This window comes from Drosophila miranda (genome assembly GCF_003369915.1).
Source record: "Drosophila miranda strain MSH22 chromosome Y unlocalized genomic scaffold, D.miranda_PacBio2.1 Contig_Y2_pilon, whole genome shotgun sequence".
In the NCBI taxonomy this organism is placed as follows: Eukaryota; Metazoa; Arthropoda; class Insecta; order Diptera; family Drosophilidae; genus Drosophila; species Drosophila miranda.
Window position 1 is genome coordinate 19,501,726 of NW_022881614.1, and position 17,885 is coordinate 19,519,610.

The following is a 17,885-nucleotide window of genomic DNA, read 5'->3' on the forward strand; positions in this document are numbered from 1 at the left end:
CGGGGATATCAAGGGAGGACAATTGATGGGTCTGCAGACTGCCACTCCCCCGTGAATGTTTGCAGGCCAGGTGGGGTCCCGTGCCGGCAACGCAGACATCCTCTCCGCAGTAGTCGAAGACTTTCTCATTCCGCGCGGAAACGCAGCAACGACAGAGACAGATCGAGATCCAAAGACAGAGAACTCTGCGGGCTAGCCACGTCCCATCCATGGTAACTGATGGCTGACGGGCTGTGACATGTTTCCCGCCGCATTCCATGTCGTTTTCGACCATGGAAATCGCCATTTTCCGCAGGTGGCGTGTCGGGGTAAACAAATTGCGACTGCAATTGCCTTCGCTCGTCAATCTGACCTCGTCCTTTTCTGCCTGTTCTCCTGCGGCTACGGCTGGGACTACTGCCAGGAGCATTGGTGCTCTCGCCCAGCCCTGCAGCACGTGGCCTGCAACAACAACGGCGTACGTGGATGTCTTTCTGGCCCCCCTCGAGTCGCACCCAACTCTAGCGCTCTCTCTTTTTTTCGCAGAGCCTTGGAGCGAAGTGCAAGAGCGGCGCCAGGCTGATACCAATTAGTGCGGATATGCAGCAGTTCATCGTCCGCCAGGTGAACCTCTACCGCAATCAGGTGGCCTCCGCCGAGCGCATGGCCACCGTCCAGTGGGACCCTGAGCTGGCAAATTTGGCAGAGTTTGCGGTCAAGCAGTGCCACCTTGCCACCGACAACTGCCGCAACACCAGACGCTTCAAGCGCGTAGGCCAGATCGTGGGACACGTCATCTTCAGCGCCAATCGCTTCAGCCAACGCCAGCTGATCGGCCACAAGATCTACAATTGGTTCAATCAGTACAAGAAGGCAACAGCAGGGCTCGGGCTGGGACTCCGCAAGGACATCACCAGCTTCCGCCAGCTGATCCAGGAGCGTGCCACCTACATGGGCTGTGGCTTTCTCCAGCAGCAGCGCCACCGCTGGCAACAGCAGTTCATTGTCTGCAACTTCGCGCGGGAGAATGTGCACCACGAGCCAGCCTATGCCATCGGCCACAAGGCGGCTGCCGGCTGCCAAAAGGGCACCAATCCCCAGTTCCCCAATCTGTGCGCCGTGGAGGAGCCCTTTGATGTGAACGCCGTGGATCGTTATGTCCCAAAGCCGACGCTTCTCATCAAAATGAAGTACAGTGAGGACGGCATGGAATCAATTGCAGCCAAGTCCAGGCCCAAGCGTGCTTAAACATTTGACTGACGTTCTATTAGAGGATTCCCACTCAAATACACATACGTGAATACCCATGCGGGGTAATCTATTTCCGACTCTTTAATCGGTAAGGGGTCCAAGTCCATTCAACAGCGCGACTAAACACCCAACCACAGAACCTCTTCCTTCCTCGATTTGGGTATAGATCACTTCTTGGGTGGTGGGGTCTTTGGATTCACTTAAATATTGAATTGTTTATTGGGTTATATACAAAAACAGTCACAGAAAAGTTAATAGGAAACCTCAAAGTCCTCAAGTCTCCACATCTAGCTCAGGTTCTCCTGGTGATTGGGTTCGATGGTGACGCGGGCATAGGGACTGCCAGCACCGACCTTCCGCCGCATGGTGACGCCTTGATGCGGTCGCAGACCCATCACAATCAGGTAGATGCCCGCGGCGCTCAAGGCGATTAGGGTGAGCACGACCAGCCCGTAGGCCCAGCGCGGCCAGGTGTCGCAGCTGAAGGCGTCGTGGCGGGCCGAGGACAGAAGCATGCCGCGGATGCGCGACGGCTTGAGGCAGCGTCCGCCCGTCTCAATCCAGAGCTTCTTTAGCCAGACCAACTCGCAGTCGCAGTGAAGCGGCACACCGTTGAGATCCAACTCGGTAAGCTTTGCAAAAACCGGCGAAAGCGAGGAATTAAAAGAACGCAGAAGAGTCCCACGAAATGACATCGTACGGAGGGAGGGGACCTTTGGCAGCGGACCGAAGGCGTCAGCGTCGAAGTGGCTCAGGCGCCGGCTGTTCTGAAAGCTAATCGACTCCAGCTGCTCGAGGGGAACCAGAGCATGGGCGGCCATTCCCTGCAGCAGGGACATGTCCTCCACAAACAGCTGCCGGACTTGGGTGAGATTGGCCGTATCCTCGGGCAGCAGCTGCTCCAGCAGATTGTCGCTGATGTCGAAGTGAAGCATCGTCTGCGGCAGCTGGCCGGGCACGCGCTGGAAGAGATTGCGCCTCAGGGAGAGCTCCTTGAGGGGAGCCCCTGACGGTAATCGGAGCTCATTCAGATTACAGGCATCGAGGCGGAGAGTTGTTAGCTTCCAGTTGATCCCCAGGTCCGTGTACAGATCTCCACTCCGCAGCTGCGTGGTCTCATTGAGCTTCCGGTTCCAGGAGAGGTCCAGCGAGGTGAGCACCAGCAGGGGGGCAAACAGCTGTGCTGGCACCGAATGCAGGTTGTTGTGCGCCAGATCGAGCACCTGCAGATGGGGCAGACCGGCGAAGGTCTGCGCCTCCACCTGGGAAATGCTGTTCCAGCCCAGGTACAGCTCCCGCAGGCTGCTCAGTTTGGCGAATTTGTTGCCACTCAGTCGGCTGATGTTGTTGTGCATCAGGTTGAGCTGGTGGAGGCTGTCGCTGCTGAAGACTGGCGCCTGGTCGAGGGCGTTCCACGAGAGGTCCAGCGTGTCTATGTAGAGTGGCAGCATCTCTGAGAGATCCGCTGTGCGGTACTCCTTGTAGCTGCAGTCGATGCGCAGGGCTCTCATGACCCAGGGCGCGGCACTCACATTGTTGCACTCGCAGGAGAGCCGCGAGTCCCGCTTCGACTCTGGGTAGCAGAAACGATCCACTGCATCGGCGTCGATATTCTCCGCCCCACAGGCGGCCACCAGTACCACCAGCAGCAGGAAAAAGGCCACCCTTGCTCTGCTTCTACACGTATTTTTGACTGCGATTCTCCCCATGATGAAGGTTCTTGGCACACTGAACGCTACGATTAATGCTCTAGAGCTTCCAGTTCCCTTGCGACACCCACTTCCATATCTTATCTTCGGGGGAAAAAGCTCGCTGAGTAAATTCGTTCGATTTTCCCATAAATGTAAGATTAATAATAATGTATCGTTTATTAATAGTGTTTTTCGAAAAAGAATGAGTCTGTTCTTCCGACTTTTTGTTCAACTTTCTGCTTCTACTTCCAACAACCGACTCCCGTATCGATAACCCCTTATCGGTTAGGTCTTTTAAACATCGGTTAAGTCTGGTTATATCGGTTAGGTCTTATCGATGGTATCTTAAGTTCAAATGTTAATTTAGATGGGATAGTGCTAACTGCTTGATACACTGTCCTTTACATTCGGCCCTCCTGCTCATCTTCATCTGTCCCAGATGATAATATATCATCGTTCTCTGAGACAAAACGCCATAGCTTCATATTGTCACTGCTCGTTGCTGTGATATTTGGCCCCTCGACTTGAGCAACCTTTCTGATTCCCAACAGGTAGTGACGAAACTTCTTGAGTGCGAGGTATGCAGCGTTGACCTCCAAATAGTAACTGTGACGTTTGGACTCGGCTTGTGTAGTCTTTTTACTCCAATAGTAAATCGGGTGGAAATTGCCATCAAACTGCTGCAACAAAACTGCTCCGAAACCTTCTTTGGATGCATCCGTGTGGAGTTCCGTTGGCGCTTCTCGTGAGTATAAATGTAATACAGGTGCGATTACAAGCAGATTCTTTAAGGTTTGTAGCGAATGTTGCTCTGCTTCGCCAATGTTGAAAACTGCTTCCTTCCTGAGTAGATTCGTGAGCGGCCGGGCAACTTGTGCATAGCCAGGGATGAACTTTCTGAAAAAGCCTGTGAGTCCCAGAAATGCTTGAACTGCTTTAATGTCTTTGGGCGTAGCAAACCGACTGACAGCTGCTGTCTTCTCTTTGCCGGGCCAGATTCTCCCGTCCTCAATGATATGGCCCAGAAAGCTAATGCGTGGCTGCATGAAGCTACATTTCTTCCATTTGATCTTTAGGCCAAACTGCGCAGCTGTCTCCAGGACCAACTTTGTCTTCCTCATGCATACCTCGGGCGACGCGGCGTAAACAATTATGTCGTCCATATAAAGCTGCATAATGTCAGAGTTGATTAATTCTTGAAAAATATAGCTTACGAACCGAATGAACGCAGCTGGCGAGTTCTTGAATCCGAAAGGCGCTTTATTAAACTCGAATAATCCCTCCTTTGTGACGAAGGCCGTATACGACTTGCTTTGCTCTTCCATAGGCACATGGAAAAATCCGTTTTCAAGGTCCATTATGGTAAACCACTTAGCCGACTGCAGCTTTTCCAAGACTTCCTCCATGATCGGGACTGGGAAGCAGTCCAGCAATACCATGCTGTTTAACTTCCTGTAGTCTACGCAAACTCTAAGTGTACCATCTTTTTTCTTCACGACGACAACTCTGCTCGCTACATTTGAAGACGACTTGCGCACGATTCCTTGCTCGATCCATTCTTCGACTTGCTTCTTTACGGCACCGGCTTCGTCTGTTGATAAACGACTCGGTGAGTGATTAAACGGCTTGATTACTCCGTCGGGAACTATCTTCAGTTGGATTGGAGACTGCTTTGCAACTTCTGTGGGCATTTGGTAACTGTTTCTTATCATCTGTTCAACGTCTTTTCGATATTGCGGCGGAGCTACAAAGGATGACTCTTCAGTTACATTATATATAAGAGCATGCTCATCTGTTGGCACAGGATCTGCGTCATGCTTCAAAAACGTGTATCCTTGCATATCAGCGACGAAACGGAACTTTTTAATGAAATCATGCCCCAAAAGTGCGTCGAAATCAATTTGGCTACTGGGGACTACTAAAAACTTCTGTGTGGTCAGCAACTTATCCACGGTAACTTCTGCATTAAAGTATCCAACAGGCTTTGTTGATATCTGACCCAGACCGCGCAACATAGTTGTGCACTTCAAAAGTTTAACGTTTTTCATGGTCTTCAACATACTCTCTTTGATTATGGTTACATCTGACCCTGTATCCACAAGACAGTCAACAACAATGCCGTTTATTTGAATTTTTTTCATGCGACTGCGATCCAAAATGACGCGAACTTTATCAACTTTATCAGCTTCATAAGGACAGTTACGCGAAATGTGACCATTCTGATTGCACTTAAAACACTTCGTTTCGGCTTTGCAGTCTTTGCGTTTGTGTTCTCCTGATCCACAGTTATAGCAATATTCTTTTTTACCGCTTTGCCCACTTTGCTGCTTGAAACTCGTTTTATGCTGTTCGTTATTGCCCTTCTTCTCCGATATGTTCAAACGATCATAGATATCGAACTCTTCTTTCAAGGCCCTGAAGGTCTTACAGCGATACATGGCATACTTATACTCGTTTCTTATGTCCAGACCGTTCACAATATGGCTTATAACAGCCGCGTGTTCAACATGTCCGACTGCTGCTATTTTTCTCATCTGCAGCAAGTACTCGTGCATCGACTCACTACTCTTCCTCTTTCTTTCTTGCAGCAGCTTATGAATGTCTGCACTGTTATAGCTACATGTGAATTCATCCAATAATACGTTCTTGAGTTCCTCATAGGTGTACACGCATTCAGCTTCAAGGAAAAGCTTAGCTGCACCGGTCATTTTTCCTCTGGCCTGCACATACTTTTGCTTTTCAGTAAGCTCATATGCGTCGGCATTTTTTTCGAATATCTCAAACCATTTTTCTATGGGAACCGATTTTCCATCACAATCGCTCACAACTTTTGTAAAATTATCTGGAGAGCGATCTTCATTTCTCGTTGCTCATCGCAAAGCAGTTTCAAACTTAGCAACTTTATCATTTGATCAATCTTGTCATCAGTATTGTTTTCTGCATTTTCTAAATCTTCCATCTCGTTTGCACTCGGGCGCGACGTTCCTGGTACAGCTTCTTCCTTCTCTCTCTCTTTCCAGTGCAACGGCGGCGGTGTTTGCATCATTTTGCGGCTCTTTTCGACTTGTGTCTGTGTACCCGACGAGTGCTTGTCTTTTCTGTTTATAAGTGTGTATCACACACAACGTGTCTGTGCGTGTTTTTTCTGCTTGTGTACGTACTGCGCACGGACAAGGCGACGCTGCGGCGCGACAATGAATTTCACAATTTTCCAACCGAATTAAACGACCGATCTTTTATTAAACTCCTTGTCTACTGTTAGGCTCACAGAATTTGGATTGTACAACTTAATGTTTATAGCCACCAACAACAACTTTACAACCTTATGTAGCTACAAACAACAACTTTAACAACTTTTCAACAATCCTCTTCTTGCATCAGCTTCTGCTTTCTTCTGTTTTTCTTTTTCACACACTCCGAGCTCTGTATTCGACGCGGACGAGCCCCCAAATGTAAGATTAATAATAATGTATCGTTTATTAATAGTGTTTTTCGAAAAAGAGTACAAAGTGTATGATTTAAGATGTGCAATTAATGAGTCTGTTCTTCCGACTTTTTGTTCAACTTTCTGCTTCTACTTCCAACAACCGACTCCTGTATCGATAGCCCCTTATCGGTTGAACTTTTAAACATCGGTTAAGTCTGGTTATATCGGTTAGGTCTTATCGATGGTATCTTAAGTTCAAATGTTAATTTAGATGGGATAGTGCTAACTGCTTGATACACTGTCCTTTACATAAATTGCCGAGTATTTCCTTTCGAGTTAGTCACTGAAATTCATTTGGGTATCGTAGAAACAGGAAAAATTGCCGGGGCGAGGACAGAGCTGCAAAGGCATTTGAATCTTTGATAAGATAAGCAGAGCTTTACCCCTTTATCGTACTCTCTCTCTCTCTCTAACCACGTCGCATTTGTTTCATTTTAAGCTTTTTATACCCGATACTCAAAATGAGTATTGGGGTATATTAGATTTGTGGTAAAAGTGGATGTGTGTAACGTCCAGAAGGAATCGTTTCCGACCCCATAAAGTATATATATTCTTGATCAGCATCAATAGCCGAGTCGGTTGAGCCATGTCTGTCTGTCCGTCTGTCCGTCCGTCCGTCTGTCCGTCTGTCCGTCCCCTTCAGCGCCTAGTGCTCAAAGACTATAAGAGCTAGCGCAACGATGTTTTGGATCCAGACTTCTGTGATATGTCACTGCTACAAAAATATTTCAAAACTTCGCCCCGCCCACTTCCGCCCCCACAAAGGACGAAAATCTGTGGCATCCACAATTTTAAAGATACAAGAAAACCAAAAACGCAGAATCGTAGAGAATGACCATATCTTTTAGACTGCAGAATTTGAATAAGATCGTATTATTATTATAGCCAGCATCAAGAAAACAATTTCATTTTTTCTCGCCCTGTCTCTCTCTAACACACACGTAGCATAGCCGGCTTTGCTTAGAGTAAAACATTAGCGCCTAGATCTCAGAGACTATAAGAGCTAGAGCAACCAAATTTGGTATCCACACTCCTTATATATCGGACCGAGACGAGTTTGTTTCAAAATTTCGCCACACCCCTTTCCGCCCCCGCAAAGGATGAAAATCTGGGGATATTCACAAATCTCAGAGACTATTAAGGCTAGAGTAACCAAATTTGGTATCCGCACTCCTGTTAGATCTCACTTTAAAACGTATATCTCAAAATTTCGCCATACCCCCTTCTGCCCCTACAAAAGACGAAAATCTGTTGCATCCACAATATTGAGGATACAAGAAAACTAAAAACGCAGAATCATAGATAATGATCATATCTATCAGATTGCTGAATCTGGATCAGATCGGATCATTTTTATAGCCAAAAGGAACAAATCAATTTGCAATGGCTACGCAGCCCCCGACGTCACGCTCAGACTGATTTTCTGTCTCTCTCGCACGCACTCTTTGTCGTGTCGTTCAATATTAGCGGCGTCTGCCGGAGGAGAGCCATACTGACTTAGTATCGGGTATAACTGTAGAGTGGCGGTGTCCGCTGCAACTCACAACGTTCCCCCTCGTTGTTATCTCCTGCTATCTGTTTCATTAATCATTTCCAGCTCTCATGCGTGGGAGTTAGGTCTGTGACACAGATCCACAATATTGATGGATTTATAAAACCCTCATTTCACACACAGAAAAGTGGTCCCCCACTCTCTAGCTCTTCTGTTCTCAGAGAACAGAACAGAGCACACATTTCATTTGAAAGTCTTTTCGGCAAAAGTCATGCCTAATCCCGGACAGACGCGGATGGCGGAGACTTAGTCGTATCTAGCTCATTGCATCCCAGGCTCAAGGCTCAAGGCACCATTCTACTACTACAGTCTCAAGTCTCAAGTTCAAATTGTAATTACGCTCAATGGCATTGGATGGGATCTGGCATGAGTCCTGGATGTGTTCAGCGGATGTATTGTATTTATGTCTACTCTAAAGTTGAGTGTTGTGGTTCTTGTACCCTGCCATGGGCTGTGTCGTCGTTCGAGCTCCTTCAAATATTCCAACTGTACAATTAGGTTTTGTATATAGAATATATGCTACAACCCTCCTTCTCCTTTGAGAAGGGAACGACGCCAGCAGAGTATTTTCGTGCCGCTACTCTCCAATGTTGGTTCTTTTCCTACATTTTTCGATTGCTTCGACTATTCTGACAATCGTTTGGGACTTTGGCAGTACTTTCCGTCGTGTGAATGGCGAATTGATTAGGCTTACATAACTCCACACCCTCGAAAGGCACGCACACACACACTGGCATAGATATTTGCATAAATTAAAGACTTTCAAGTCGAAGAACTCGAACCGCTTTCCTTTTTGACTTTCGTGTTACAGAGTGGGGGGGGGGGGGAAGAGCAAGGGCGGGCGGGTGACCAACACATGTAAAGCATTTAATGAGCTGAGGAGCCTGCAGCTCTGCGCGTTTGTGTGTGTGTAATTGTATTGAATATGCCATGCACATGTTCATGTATGTGTTTTGGGGTTCGTTTCCAGCCCTCAAGTCATTATTACCATCAAAAATGTATTTTTAGCTAAAAACTCATTAATTACATTGAGAAGGGGCTTAGTAGTGCGTGTGTTGTGGGATGGGGATGGCGTGTGTGTGTGTCTGGAATAATTACGCCATTACGAGAAATTTAATTGTTCAAAGTGACCGCCACGATAATTAGATATTGATCTCTAACAACACTGCGCATGTGCCCTGCTGCATATCGATGTTCTCATATCGATGTTCTCATATCGATATTCTTCTTTCGGCGTCTGTCTCTTGCGTATGTTACTCGGAAGCACACACAATTCTGTATACTGATCTTCTGCTGTCTTACAAATAAAATAACTTCAACAGGTTATGGGCCCAGACACCAATTCACCCAGAAACAGTATAAAACAGAAACAGTGAGAAACAATAAACATTGTTTGGTGCTTAGTGAAAAGCAGTGCTAAAAAAATGGCATAGACTCATTAGTGTATGTGTGTACATAGAAAGGCAAAAGAACAAGTTGAACAAATTCGCATTGTGTTTTTTTGATTAGATTTTTGCAGCGAATCGGACCGTTGCCGTGGTTTAAAGTCCAAAATAAAGCAGTCCCAACGGATCAAGAAACACAAAAGCGAACGGAGACTCAAGTGTGTATACCAAAAAGTGCGTATGCCAAGCCGCACAAAACCGCGAGTGTGTATACCCAAAAGTGTGTATACCAAGGCATAGAAAATCGCGAGTGTGTGTGTGTAAATAGAAACTCGGAGGGATACTTAAAAGAAAACGATAAAACAAAAGAAAGACACGGACAACAGTATTGTCGTCGTAGTTGCTTTGTGCATGAGACGATCGACAGTTACAAATTTTGCACTGTGGGACAATAAGTATAAAAAATGAGTGGAAATATGAATTTCAATATTGAGAAACTGGACGAAAACAATTATAGCACATGGGAAGTTTTGATGAGAAGTGTTCTCATACAAAATGATTTGTGGCCAATCGTCAGTGGTAAAATTGAGCTTAGTGAAAGTGCAACAAATGAGCAACGTGCAGCTTTTGAACTAAAGGATCAAAAGGCGTTGGCGTCAATTTTACTTTGTGTTAAATCGACCCAACTAAACAATATTAAAAATTGTGTATCGTCGTCACAGGCATGGCAAAAGCTAAATAAAATTCACAGGCCAAGCGGACCAGCAAGGTTAGTGCTTTTAATTAAACAATTTTTGACGTTAAAAATGTCGGATGGTATAAATGCACAGGAATATTTGCGGAAATTCCAGATGGTACACGAGGCTTTAGCAGAGGTCAACATAAAGGTTGATGAAAAGATCTTATCAGTTGTGTTGCTAAATGGTTTGCCTAAATCGTATGAAAGTTTTGTTGTTGCGATTGAGACGCGAGATGATTTGCCGAGCTTGAGCATGCTAAAAATAAAAATTTCTGAAGAAGCGAATAGGCAGGAAGATAGCATTAGGAAGGAAATTACAAGTAGCGCGGAACTACACGTCAGTTATGACAACAACAATTTTAAGAAAAACTTTAAGAAGGGCAAAAAGTGTTTTAAGTGCGGAAAGGAAGGGCATTTTAAATCGGAATGCCGTGCTAAAAGCAAGCAGGAAGGAGCAAACAACAAGGGCGCAAACAGTAAAAGCGGGGAAAGATTGGGTACAATGCTTTGCGTAACCGAATATGCCAAAGTGGAACCAGAAAAATATGTACCAATCCTAAGTTTAGCTAAGCCAAATGACCAGATGTTAAATGCATGCATAGACAGTGGCGCAACGGCGCATCTATGTTGTGACAAGGAACGCTTTGTGTCGTTCACGGAAGATAATCAAAAAGTATTTTTAGCCGGCGGTAAATCACTTATTGCTGAAGGGCATGGAACTGTTCAAGTAAAGTTCGGTGATAGATCCGTTACGCTGGAAAAGGTTATCTTGGTACCAGATTTGCAGTACAATTTTATATCGGTCACAAAACTATTAAAACATGGAAAAAAAGTTGTGTTTGAGAAAAATCAAGCGATGATTTTTGAAAACGGAAAAATAGTTATAAAGGCACATCTGGAAAATGGATTGTTTATGGTTCAGGACAATCAGGAAAAGTGTATGAACATTGTAAATGTTGAGGCAGATGCATTCAAATGGCACAATAGGTTCGGCCATGTACATTTTGACGCATTAAAGGAAATGGTTAACAAGGAGATGGTAATAGGTCTCAAGGGCATATACAAGCCAAAACAAGTGTGTGCAACATGCGCAAAAAGTAAAAGTTGCGTGCAACCATTTCAATCGAGCACAAACAGGTCAAAGGGCGTTCTAGACTTAATACATACTGATGTATGCGGTCCAATGCAAAAGCACTCAATGGGAGGCAATCGATATATCGCCACATTTATTGATGATTGTTCAAGATATGTATCAGTAAGTTTCCTAAAAACCAAAGATCAGGTTTTCGAGGCTTTTAAAGAATTTAAAAGTCAAGTTGAGTGCCAAACTGGGAGAAAAGTCAAGGTCTTACGAAGCGACAATGGCCGAGAATACATATCAAACGTTTTTGATAATTACCTAATCCTATATGGACTAAGGCGAAACTTAACAGTGCCATATACACCTCAACAAAACGGAGTTGCAGAAAGGGCCAACAGAACATTGGTAGAAATGGCAAGAAGTATGCTGCTGCATGCTGGGTTAAGTGAATGCTATTGGGCAGAAGCGATTCGAACTGCCACGTATTTGCGAAATAGAGTGGCAAGCAGCTGCTTGAGCGGGGTGACACCTTTTGAAATATGGACAGGTAGAAAGCCAGTGGTATCGCATTTAAGAGTTTTTGGCTCAGTAGCGATAGCTCTAGATAAAACAAAGAAATCAAAGTTCGCACAGAAAGGCTTAGAGTATATAATGGTGGGCTACTCGGATACGGCCAAAGCATACCGTTTGGTCAGTAAAGAAACCAGGAAACTCGTAGAGAGTAGGGATGTCATTTTTGTAGAACCTGAAGGGGGCAAACTAGACGCATCATGTTCCAATGACATGTCATCAATTGAGGTTCAACAAAAGCAGGACTCTGAACCCGAAATGGATAGCGAGCAATTTAAAGATCCAGAAAATGAGCCAGAAAATCAGGAGGAGATTAGGTCTAGTAATGACATTCTTGTAATTCCAGAACCAATAAGAGGACCAGGACGCCCAACCATAGTACGGACGGGCAAACCAGGACGACCAAGGAAGCAGTATCATATGCTCAATGTGATACTGGCAGCAGACGTACAAGTTCCACAAAACTACGCACAAGCTGAACGGTCTACTGAAGGCGAGATATGGAAAGCATCAATGAAGGACGAGTACAAATCTCTCGTGAAGAACGGCACGTGGTCGCTTACTAAATTGCCTAGCGGGAAAAAGTCCATTGGATGCAGATGGGTTTACGCAGTTAGGTCCAATCCGGATGGAAGCGTGAACAGGCTCAAATCACGTCTGGTGGCGAAAGGTTGTAGCCAACGCTACGGGATCGACTACAAGGAAACATTTGCACCAGTTGTACGCCACGCAACTATCAGGTTGATAATTGCACTTGCAGTCGAACATGGTCTCCACCTTCATCAAATGGATGTTGTCACGGCGTATCTCAACGGCAAATTGGAAGATGAGGTTTTTATGAGACAACCTGAGGGCTTCATCAGCGAAGTTCACCCAAATCACGTTTTGAGGCTTCACAAAAGTATATATGGCCTAAAACAATCAGGAAGAGTGTGGAACTCTACGTTGGATGCAACGCTGAGACGCATTGGTTTTATACCGACTGTCAACGAACCCTGTCTGTATTGTAAGCCAGATAAAAATATGTGTCTAATAGCTGTCTACGTAGATGACATTATTTTGGCGTGTAAGGACCTAGATGATATATCTGATATCAAGATAAAGATCGCAGCAGAATTTGATGTGGTTGACATCGGGCCTATGCAATACTTTTTAGGTATTGAGGTGAAACGTGAAGGCAGTACGGGTGCGATTTCAATCAGCCAACGGAAGTATATTAGAGAGTTGCTCGAACAGTACAATTTGAAAGATTATCGACAGACGTCCACGCCTCTTGAAGCTGGTTACCAGGTGGCATGCAACAAAGAGGACTGCCGCAGGGTCGACATCACATCGTTACAAAAGCTAATTGGAGAGTTATCTTATCTTGCTGTTATGACTCGTCCGGACATTGCGCATTCGGTGAACAAATTAGCACAACGTAACAAGGATCCTCATTCCGAGCATGAAGCGGCAGCCAAGCACATCCTTCGATATTTGGAAAAAACTATCGACTGGGAGATATGCTACACAAAGCAAGGAAAGGCAATTGAGTGTTTTGTTGATGCAGATTGGGCAAGTGATATGACGAACCGAAAGTCATTCACTGGCTATGTATGCATGTTGGCAGGAGGAGCGGTTTCTTGGGAGTCAAGAAAGCAATCGACGGTTGCCCTCAGTTCCACGGAGGCAGAGTACATAGCCTTATCATCTGCAGCAAAAGAGGCGATATACTTTCGCAGCCTACTGATTGACTTGAAGCTGATGTCCAAGGAGTCAGCTATTCAGATGTACGGCGACAACATTGGAGCACAGCAGCTTGCTAGAAACCCCATGTTTCATGCACGTACAAAGCACATCGACGTCAAGATACATCATATTCGAGAGGTTCTCAAGAGAGGTGAAGTCAACATTGCGTATCTGCCAACCGATGAGATGATAGCAGATGTCCTCACAAAGAACTTCGCCAAGGTTAAGCACCATAAATTTTTATTCGCATTTGGTTTAAAAGATCGTTTATAAGTGCTTGACACGTTATTGAATATTAGTTAAGTATATTTAAAGTTTGTAAACATGCGTTGTGTTGAGGAGGAGGGTTCAAAGTGACCGCCACGATAATTAGATATTGATCTCTAACAACACTGCGCATGTGCCCTGCTGCATATCGATGTTCTCATATCGATGTTCTCATATCGATATTCTTCTTTCGGCGTCTGTCTCTTGCGTATGTTACTCGGAAGCACATATAATTCTGTATACTGATCTTCTGCTGTCTTACAAATAAATAACTTTAACATTAATTAAAGCCCAATTTTCGCACATCTGCAATAATGGATAACGTAATTGTTAATTAATAGGCCAAATCAAAACCGGACTGTAGCCATCAATTCAGGTCGAAATCAGGAGGGGTTGCAGTGGGTGTAGAGCCTGGAACGGTCAAAGGTAGAAGTGCTGAGCAATTTCCGTTTGGGGGTCAGAAATTGAAAAATAACGAGGGGGAACGTTGTGAGTTGCTGCGGAGACCGCAACTCTACAGTTATACCCGATACTAAGTCAGTATGGCTCTCCTCCGGAAGACGCCGGTAATATTAAACGACACGACAAAGAGTGCGTGCGAGAGAGACAGAAAATCAGTCTGATCGTGACGTCGGGCGCTGCGTAGCCAGTGCAAATTGATTTGTTCCTTTTGGGTATAAAAATGATCCGATCTGATCCAGATTCAGCAGTCTGATAGATATGGTGATTATCTATGATTCTGCGTTTTTAGTTTTCTCGAATCTGCAATATTGTGGATGCAACAGATTTTCGTCATTTGTGGGGGCGGAAGGGGGTGGGGCGAAATTTTGAGATATACGTTTTATAGTGAGCCTTTTATAGCCTTAATAGTCTCTGAGATTTGTGGATGCCTCAGATTTTCGTCCTTTGTGGGGGCGGAAGGGGGTGTGGCGAAATTTTGACACAAAATGGTCAAGGTCCGATATCACAGGAGTGTGTATACCAAATTTGGTTGCTCTGGCTTTTATAGGTTCTGAGATCCTTAAACTCATATTTTGCATTTGGCAAAACCGACCATGAAACCTGTGTGTTAGAGAGAGACAGAGCGAGAAAGAATTAAATTGTTTTCTTGATTCTGGCTATAATAATTATACGATCTGGTTCAGATTTTGCACTCTAGAAGATATAGTCATCTTCTACACATCTGCGATTTTAGTTTTCTCGTATCGTCGAAATTGTGGATGCCACAGATTTCCGCCCTTTGTGGGGGCGGAAGTGGGCGGGGAAAAGTTTTGAAATATTCTTGTAGCAGTGACATATCACAGAAGTCTGGATCCAAAACATCGTTACTCTCGCTCTTATAGTCTTTGAGCACTAGGCGCTGAAGGGGATGGTCAGACGGACGGACGGACGGACGGACGGACGGACGGACAGACGGACAGACGGACGGACGGACAGACGGACAGACAGACATGGCTCAATCGACTCGGCTATTGATGCTGATCAAGAATATATATACTTTATGGGGTCGGAAACGATTCTTTCTGGACGATTCTTTACACACATCCACTTTACCACAAATCTAATATACCCCAATACTCATTTTGAGTATCGGGTATAAAATCCGCTCTAAACGTGCCGAACATGGCAATCGCGGCCTGGCCTGGTCGGTTCTGTTCTGTTCTGTTCAGGCGGCCATGGGGCCTCTCGGTGGCAGAATATTTATGAAAATTTTAATATTAAATTGTTTTCTGATTCGCTGCGTGGCGTATGGAGAGGGAGTGCGAGTGCGAGTGCTGGCAATCAATGGCGGAAAATGGAATTTCCCACTGCTGAACATGCAATCATTAAAAGCGCTTGATTATCCGTAGAATTGTAGAGAATGACCATATCTTTAAGACTGCGGAATCTGAATTGGATCGTATTATTATTATAGCCAGCATCAAGAAAACAATTTCATTTTTTCTCGCCCTGTCTCTCTCTAATACACACGTAGCATAGGCGGCTTTGCTTAGAGTAAAACATTAGCGCCTAGATCTCAGAGACTACAAAAGCTAGAGCAACCAAATTTGGTATCCGCACTCCTGTTAGATCTTACTATAAAACGTGTATCTCAAAATTTCGCCCCACCCCCTTCCGCCCACACAAAGGACGAAAATCTGTTGCATCCACAATATTGCACATTCGAGAAAACTAAAAACGCAGAATCATAGATAATGACCATATCTATCAGATTGCTGAATCTGGATCAGATCAGATCATTTTTATAGCCAATAGGAACAAATCAATTTGCAGTGGCTACGCAGCGCCCGACGTCACGCTCAGACTGATTTTCTGCCTCTCTCGCACGCACTCTTTGTCGTGTCGTTTAATATTAGTGGCGTCTGCCGGAGGAGAGCCATACTGACTTAGTATCGGGTATAACCGTAGAGTTGCGGTGTCCGCAGCAACTCACAACGTTCCCCCTCGTTTTAAATTCTGTTCGGAAGAAATAGCAAGTGGAATGTGTGACAGGGCGAAAGTGAACAACGGTTAAACGGCAGAGGAGAGCGTGAGTTTTTTTTTGTAAAAGTATTTCTCCAGCTTTCGTTTTAGGAACGTTGCCGCAGTCCATGGAAGCGCTTTCATCGCTGTTTCAACGCATTTATTAAAACAAATCAAAGGAAGGCCGTAAGTGATCCCAAAACATAAAGATAAAATATTGGAGTTTGTTTGTTATGAGCAACTATTTATTGCATGACCGAAAAAAAAAACCTCACGTAGTCAGGGGCTTCGTCGCTTAAGAGAGGCTGTGCGCTCTCCCTTATGCCCTGCTGGCAACCATAAGCGCTTACGCCGCGCATAAGAACCAGCCCTCTTAAGAACAAGGCACAAAAGGGAAGATGCGAGGCTGGTCGCTCTGACGTTCTTTTATGCTTTCTACTTGCGGTTGCTTTCGCTAATGCACTTGAATAACTGACCTGCCATAACGATCGCGGCGCACAGTTTTTACATTCCCTTTTGCATATTTATTTATTATTATTATCTATTTGCCTAACATAAAAGCTGGAGATATGTACCCTTCCCTTTTTTCAATTTGTAAGTTAAATTTCAATCTAAAGAGTATTATTAAGAGTTTATCATTTATTAGTTTACTAGTGCGATGCATGTGCTATTGCTCAATATGAAATACAGGATCTATCATGAATCGGGGCTAGAGTTCTATATGCGGGGACCATGCTGGGCAAAGGAGGGTAATGGGGTTGGATAGGAGGCTGTAAGAGCCTTCTTTATGGGATCACCGGATGAACCGGGAGCGGTGATCATGGTAGGGTGGGCATGAGTGGTCACAACAACACCGTGGCACGACTTGTATGTGTGTATGTGTCCGTGTGTGTGTAGTTAGGTGTATTTGCTCTTGTACATATTTGTGTCAATACTTCGCTTGCACGTGAAATTTTAATGAACGTTACTGTGTCAGTATTATGATTGTTGGAGTAGAGCTGTGTCCCGTCCGTTCTGGGAAATAAAAAAACCCCCCATTTCTTGCCGATGAGACGGAAGCCGGAACAAGCACGTGCCCGGACGGGAGACGAACCATCACCTGCTCAGCCTTCCGTGAAGGTTTGGTAATATCCAATATGCTACACTGGCGGTGTCTCTTGCTCGTACTCGCTCTTCAACTTTCTTAATTCTCTTTTCGGCTTTTGCTTCTCTCACCTTTGGTGTCGCTGGTTTCGCTGCTGCTGCTTCTGCTGTTGTTGTTGTTGCTTCCTCTCTGTCCTGCAGCAGCAAAAGTGCGCATACAAATTAAAAAGAAAGAAAACGCTATTGCTGATAGATAGGGAGAGTGGTTAGAGGGGCAGATAAGAGAGAGGACAAAGAGACAGATAGAAAGGAGACAGCTCTGGTGAGACAGATTCTTTTTTGTTGCCTTTTGGTGTTTAGCACCTGTAAAAGGGTTCGGAATGGTCGAAAGATACGGCGACCCACTCGCAATTACATGCAGATGATTTCTGTACGAATCTGTGGGACATTTCTGCCTGCGGTCCCCCTGGGGACGGCCGAATCTCCAGGCTAATTCGAATCTTTGAAGCTAACTCAGATTAAGTGTTATTTTGGGGTCCTCTGCAGCTGCCTCCGCTAATGTGCCTGTGCCCCGAAACAGCAGGTGATGCTCTCAGTGCCTTCGTCTGT

The 17,885-nt window shown here is 45.1% G+C and overlaps 2 protein-coding genes and 1 long non-coding RNA gene across 3 annotated transcripts; 2 read left to right on the plus strand and 1 right to left on the minus strand.

Moving 5' to 3' along the window:
* The first annotated feature begins 223 nt into the window (after positions 1 to 223).
* On the plus strand, positions 224 to 1,300 carry LOC117193423 (antigen 5 like allergen Cul n 1-like). The gene is made up of 2 exons (XM_033398176.1): positions 224 to 457; positions 526 to 1,300. The coding sequence occupies exons 1-2, from the start codon at positions 239 to 241 to the stop codon at positions 1,225 to 1,227; spliced, it is 921 nt and encodes a 306-aa protein (XP_033254067.1). The 5' UTR covers positions 224 to 238; the 3' UTR covers positions 1,228 to 1,300.
* Positions 1,301 to 1,425: 125 nt separating this feature from the next.
* Positions 1,426 to 3,079, minus strand: LOC117193422 (leucine-rich repeat neuronal protein 2-like). The gene has a single exon (XM_033398175.1). The coding sequence runs from the start codon at positions 2,937 to 2,939 to the stop codon at positions 1,518 to 1,520; it is 1,422 nt and encodes a 473-aa protein (XP_033254066.1). The 5' UTR covers positions 2,940 to 3,079; the 3' UTR covers positions 1,426 to 1,517.
* A 13,105-nt stretch (positions 3,080 to 16,184) lies between these two features.
* LOC117194019 lies at positions 16,185 to 16,716 on the plus strand. The gene is made up of 2 exons (XR_004474724.1): positions 16,185 to 16,379; positions 16,473 to 16,716. It is a non-coding gene; the product is annotated as an uncharacterized LOC117194019 (long non-coding RNA).
* Positions 16,717 to 17,885: the final 1,169 nt, after the last annotated feature.

What these genes read in the sequence shown, in the direction of transcription:
- LOC117193423 (XM_033398176.1), top strand. Translation starts at nt 239, where the DNA reads ATGTTTCCCGCCGCATTCCATGTCGTTTTCGACCATGGAAATCGCCAT. An exon ending in TGGCCTGCAACAACAACGGC is followed by an intron (nt 458 to 525) that starts GTACGTGGATGT and finishes TTTTTTTCGCAG; the next exon opens with AGCCTTGGAGCGAAGTGCAA.
- LOC117193422 (XM_033398175.1), bottom strand. Translation starts at nt 2,939, where the DNA reads ATGGGGAGAATCGCAGTCAAAAATACGTGTAGAAGCAGAGCAAGGGTG.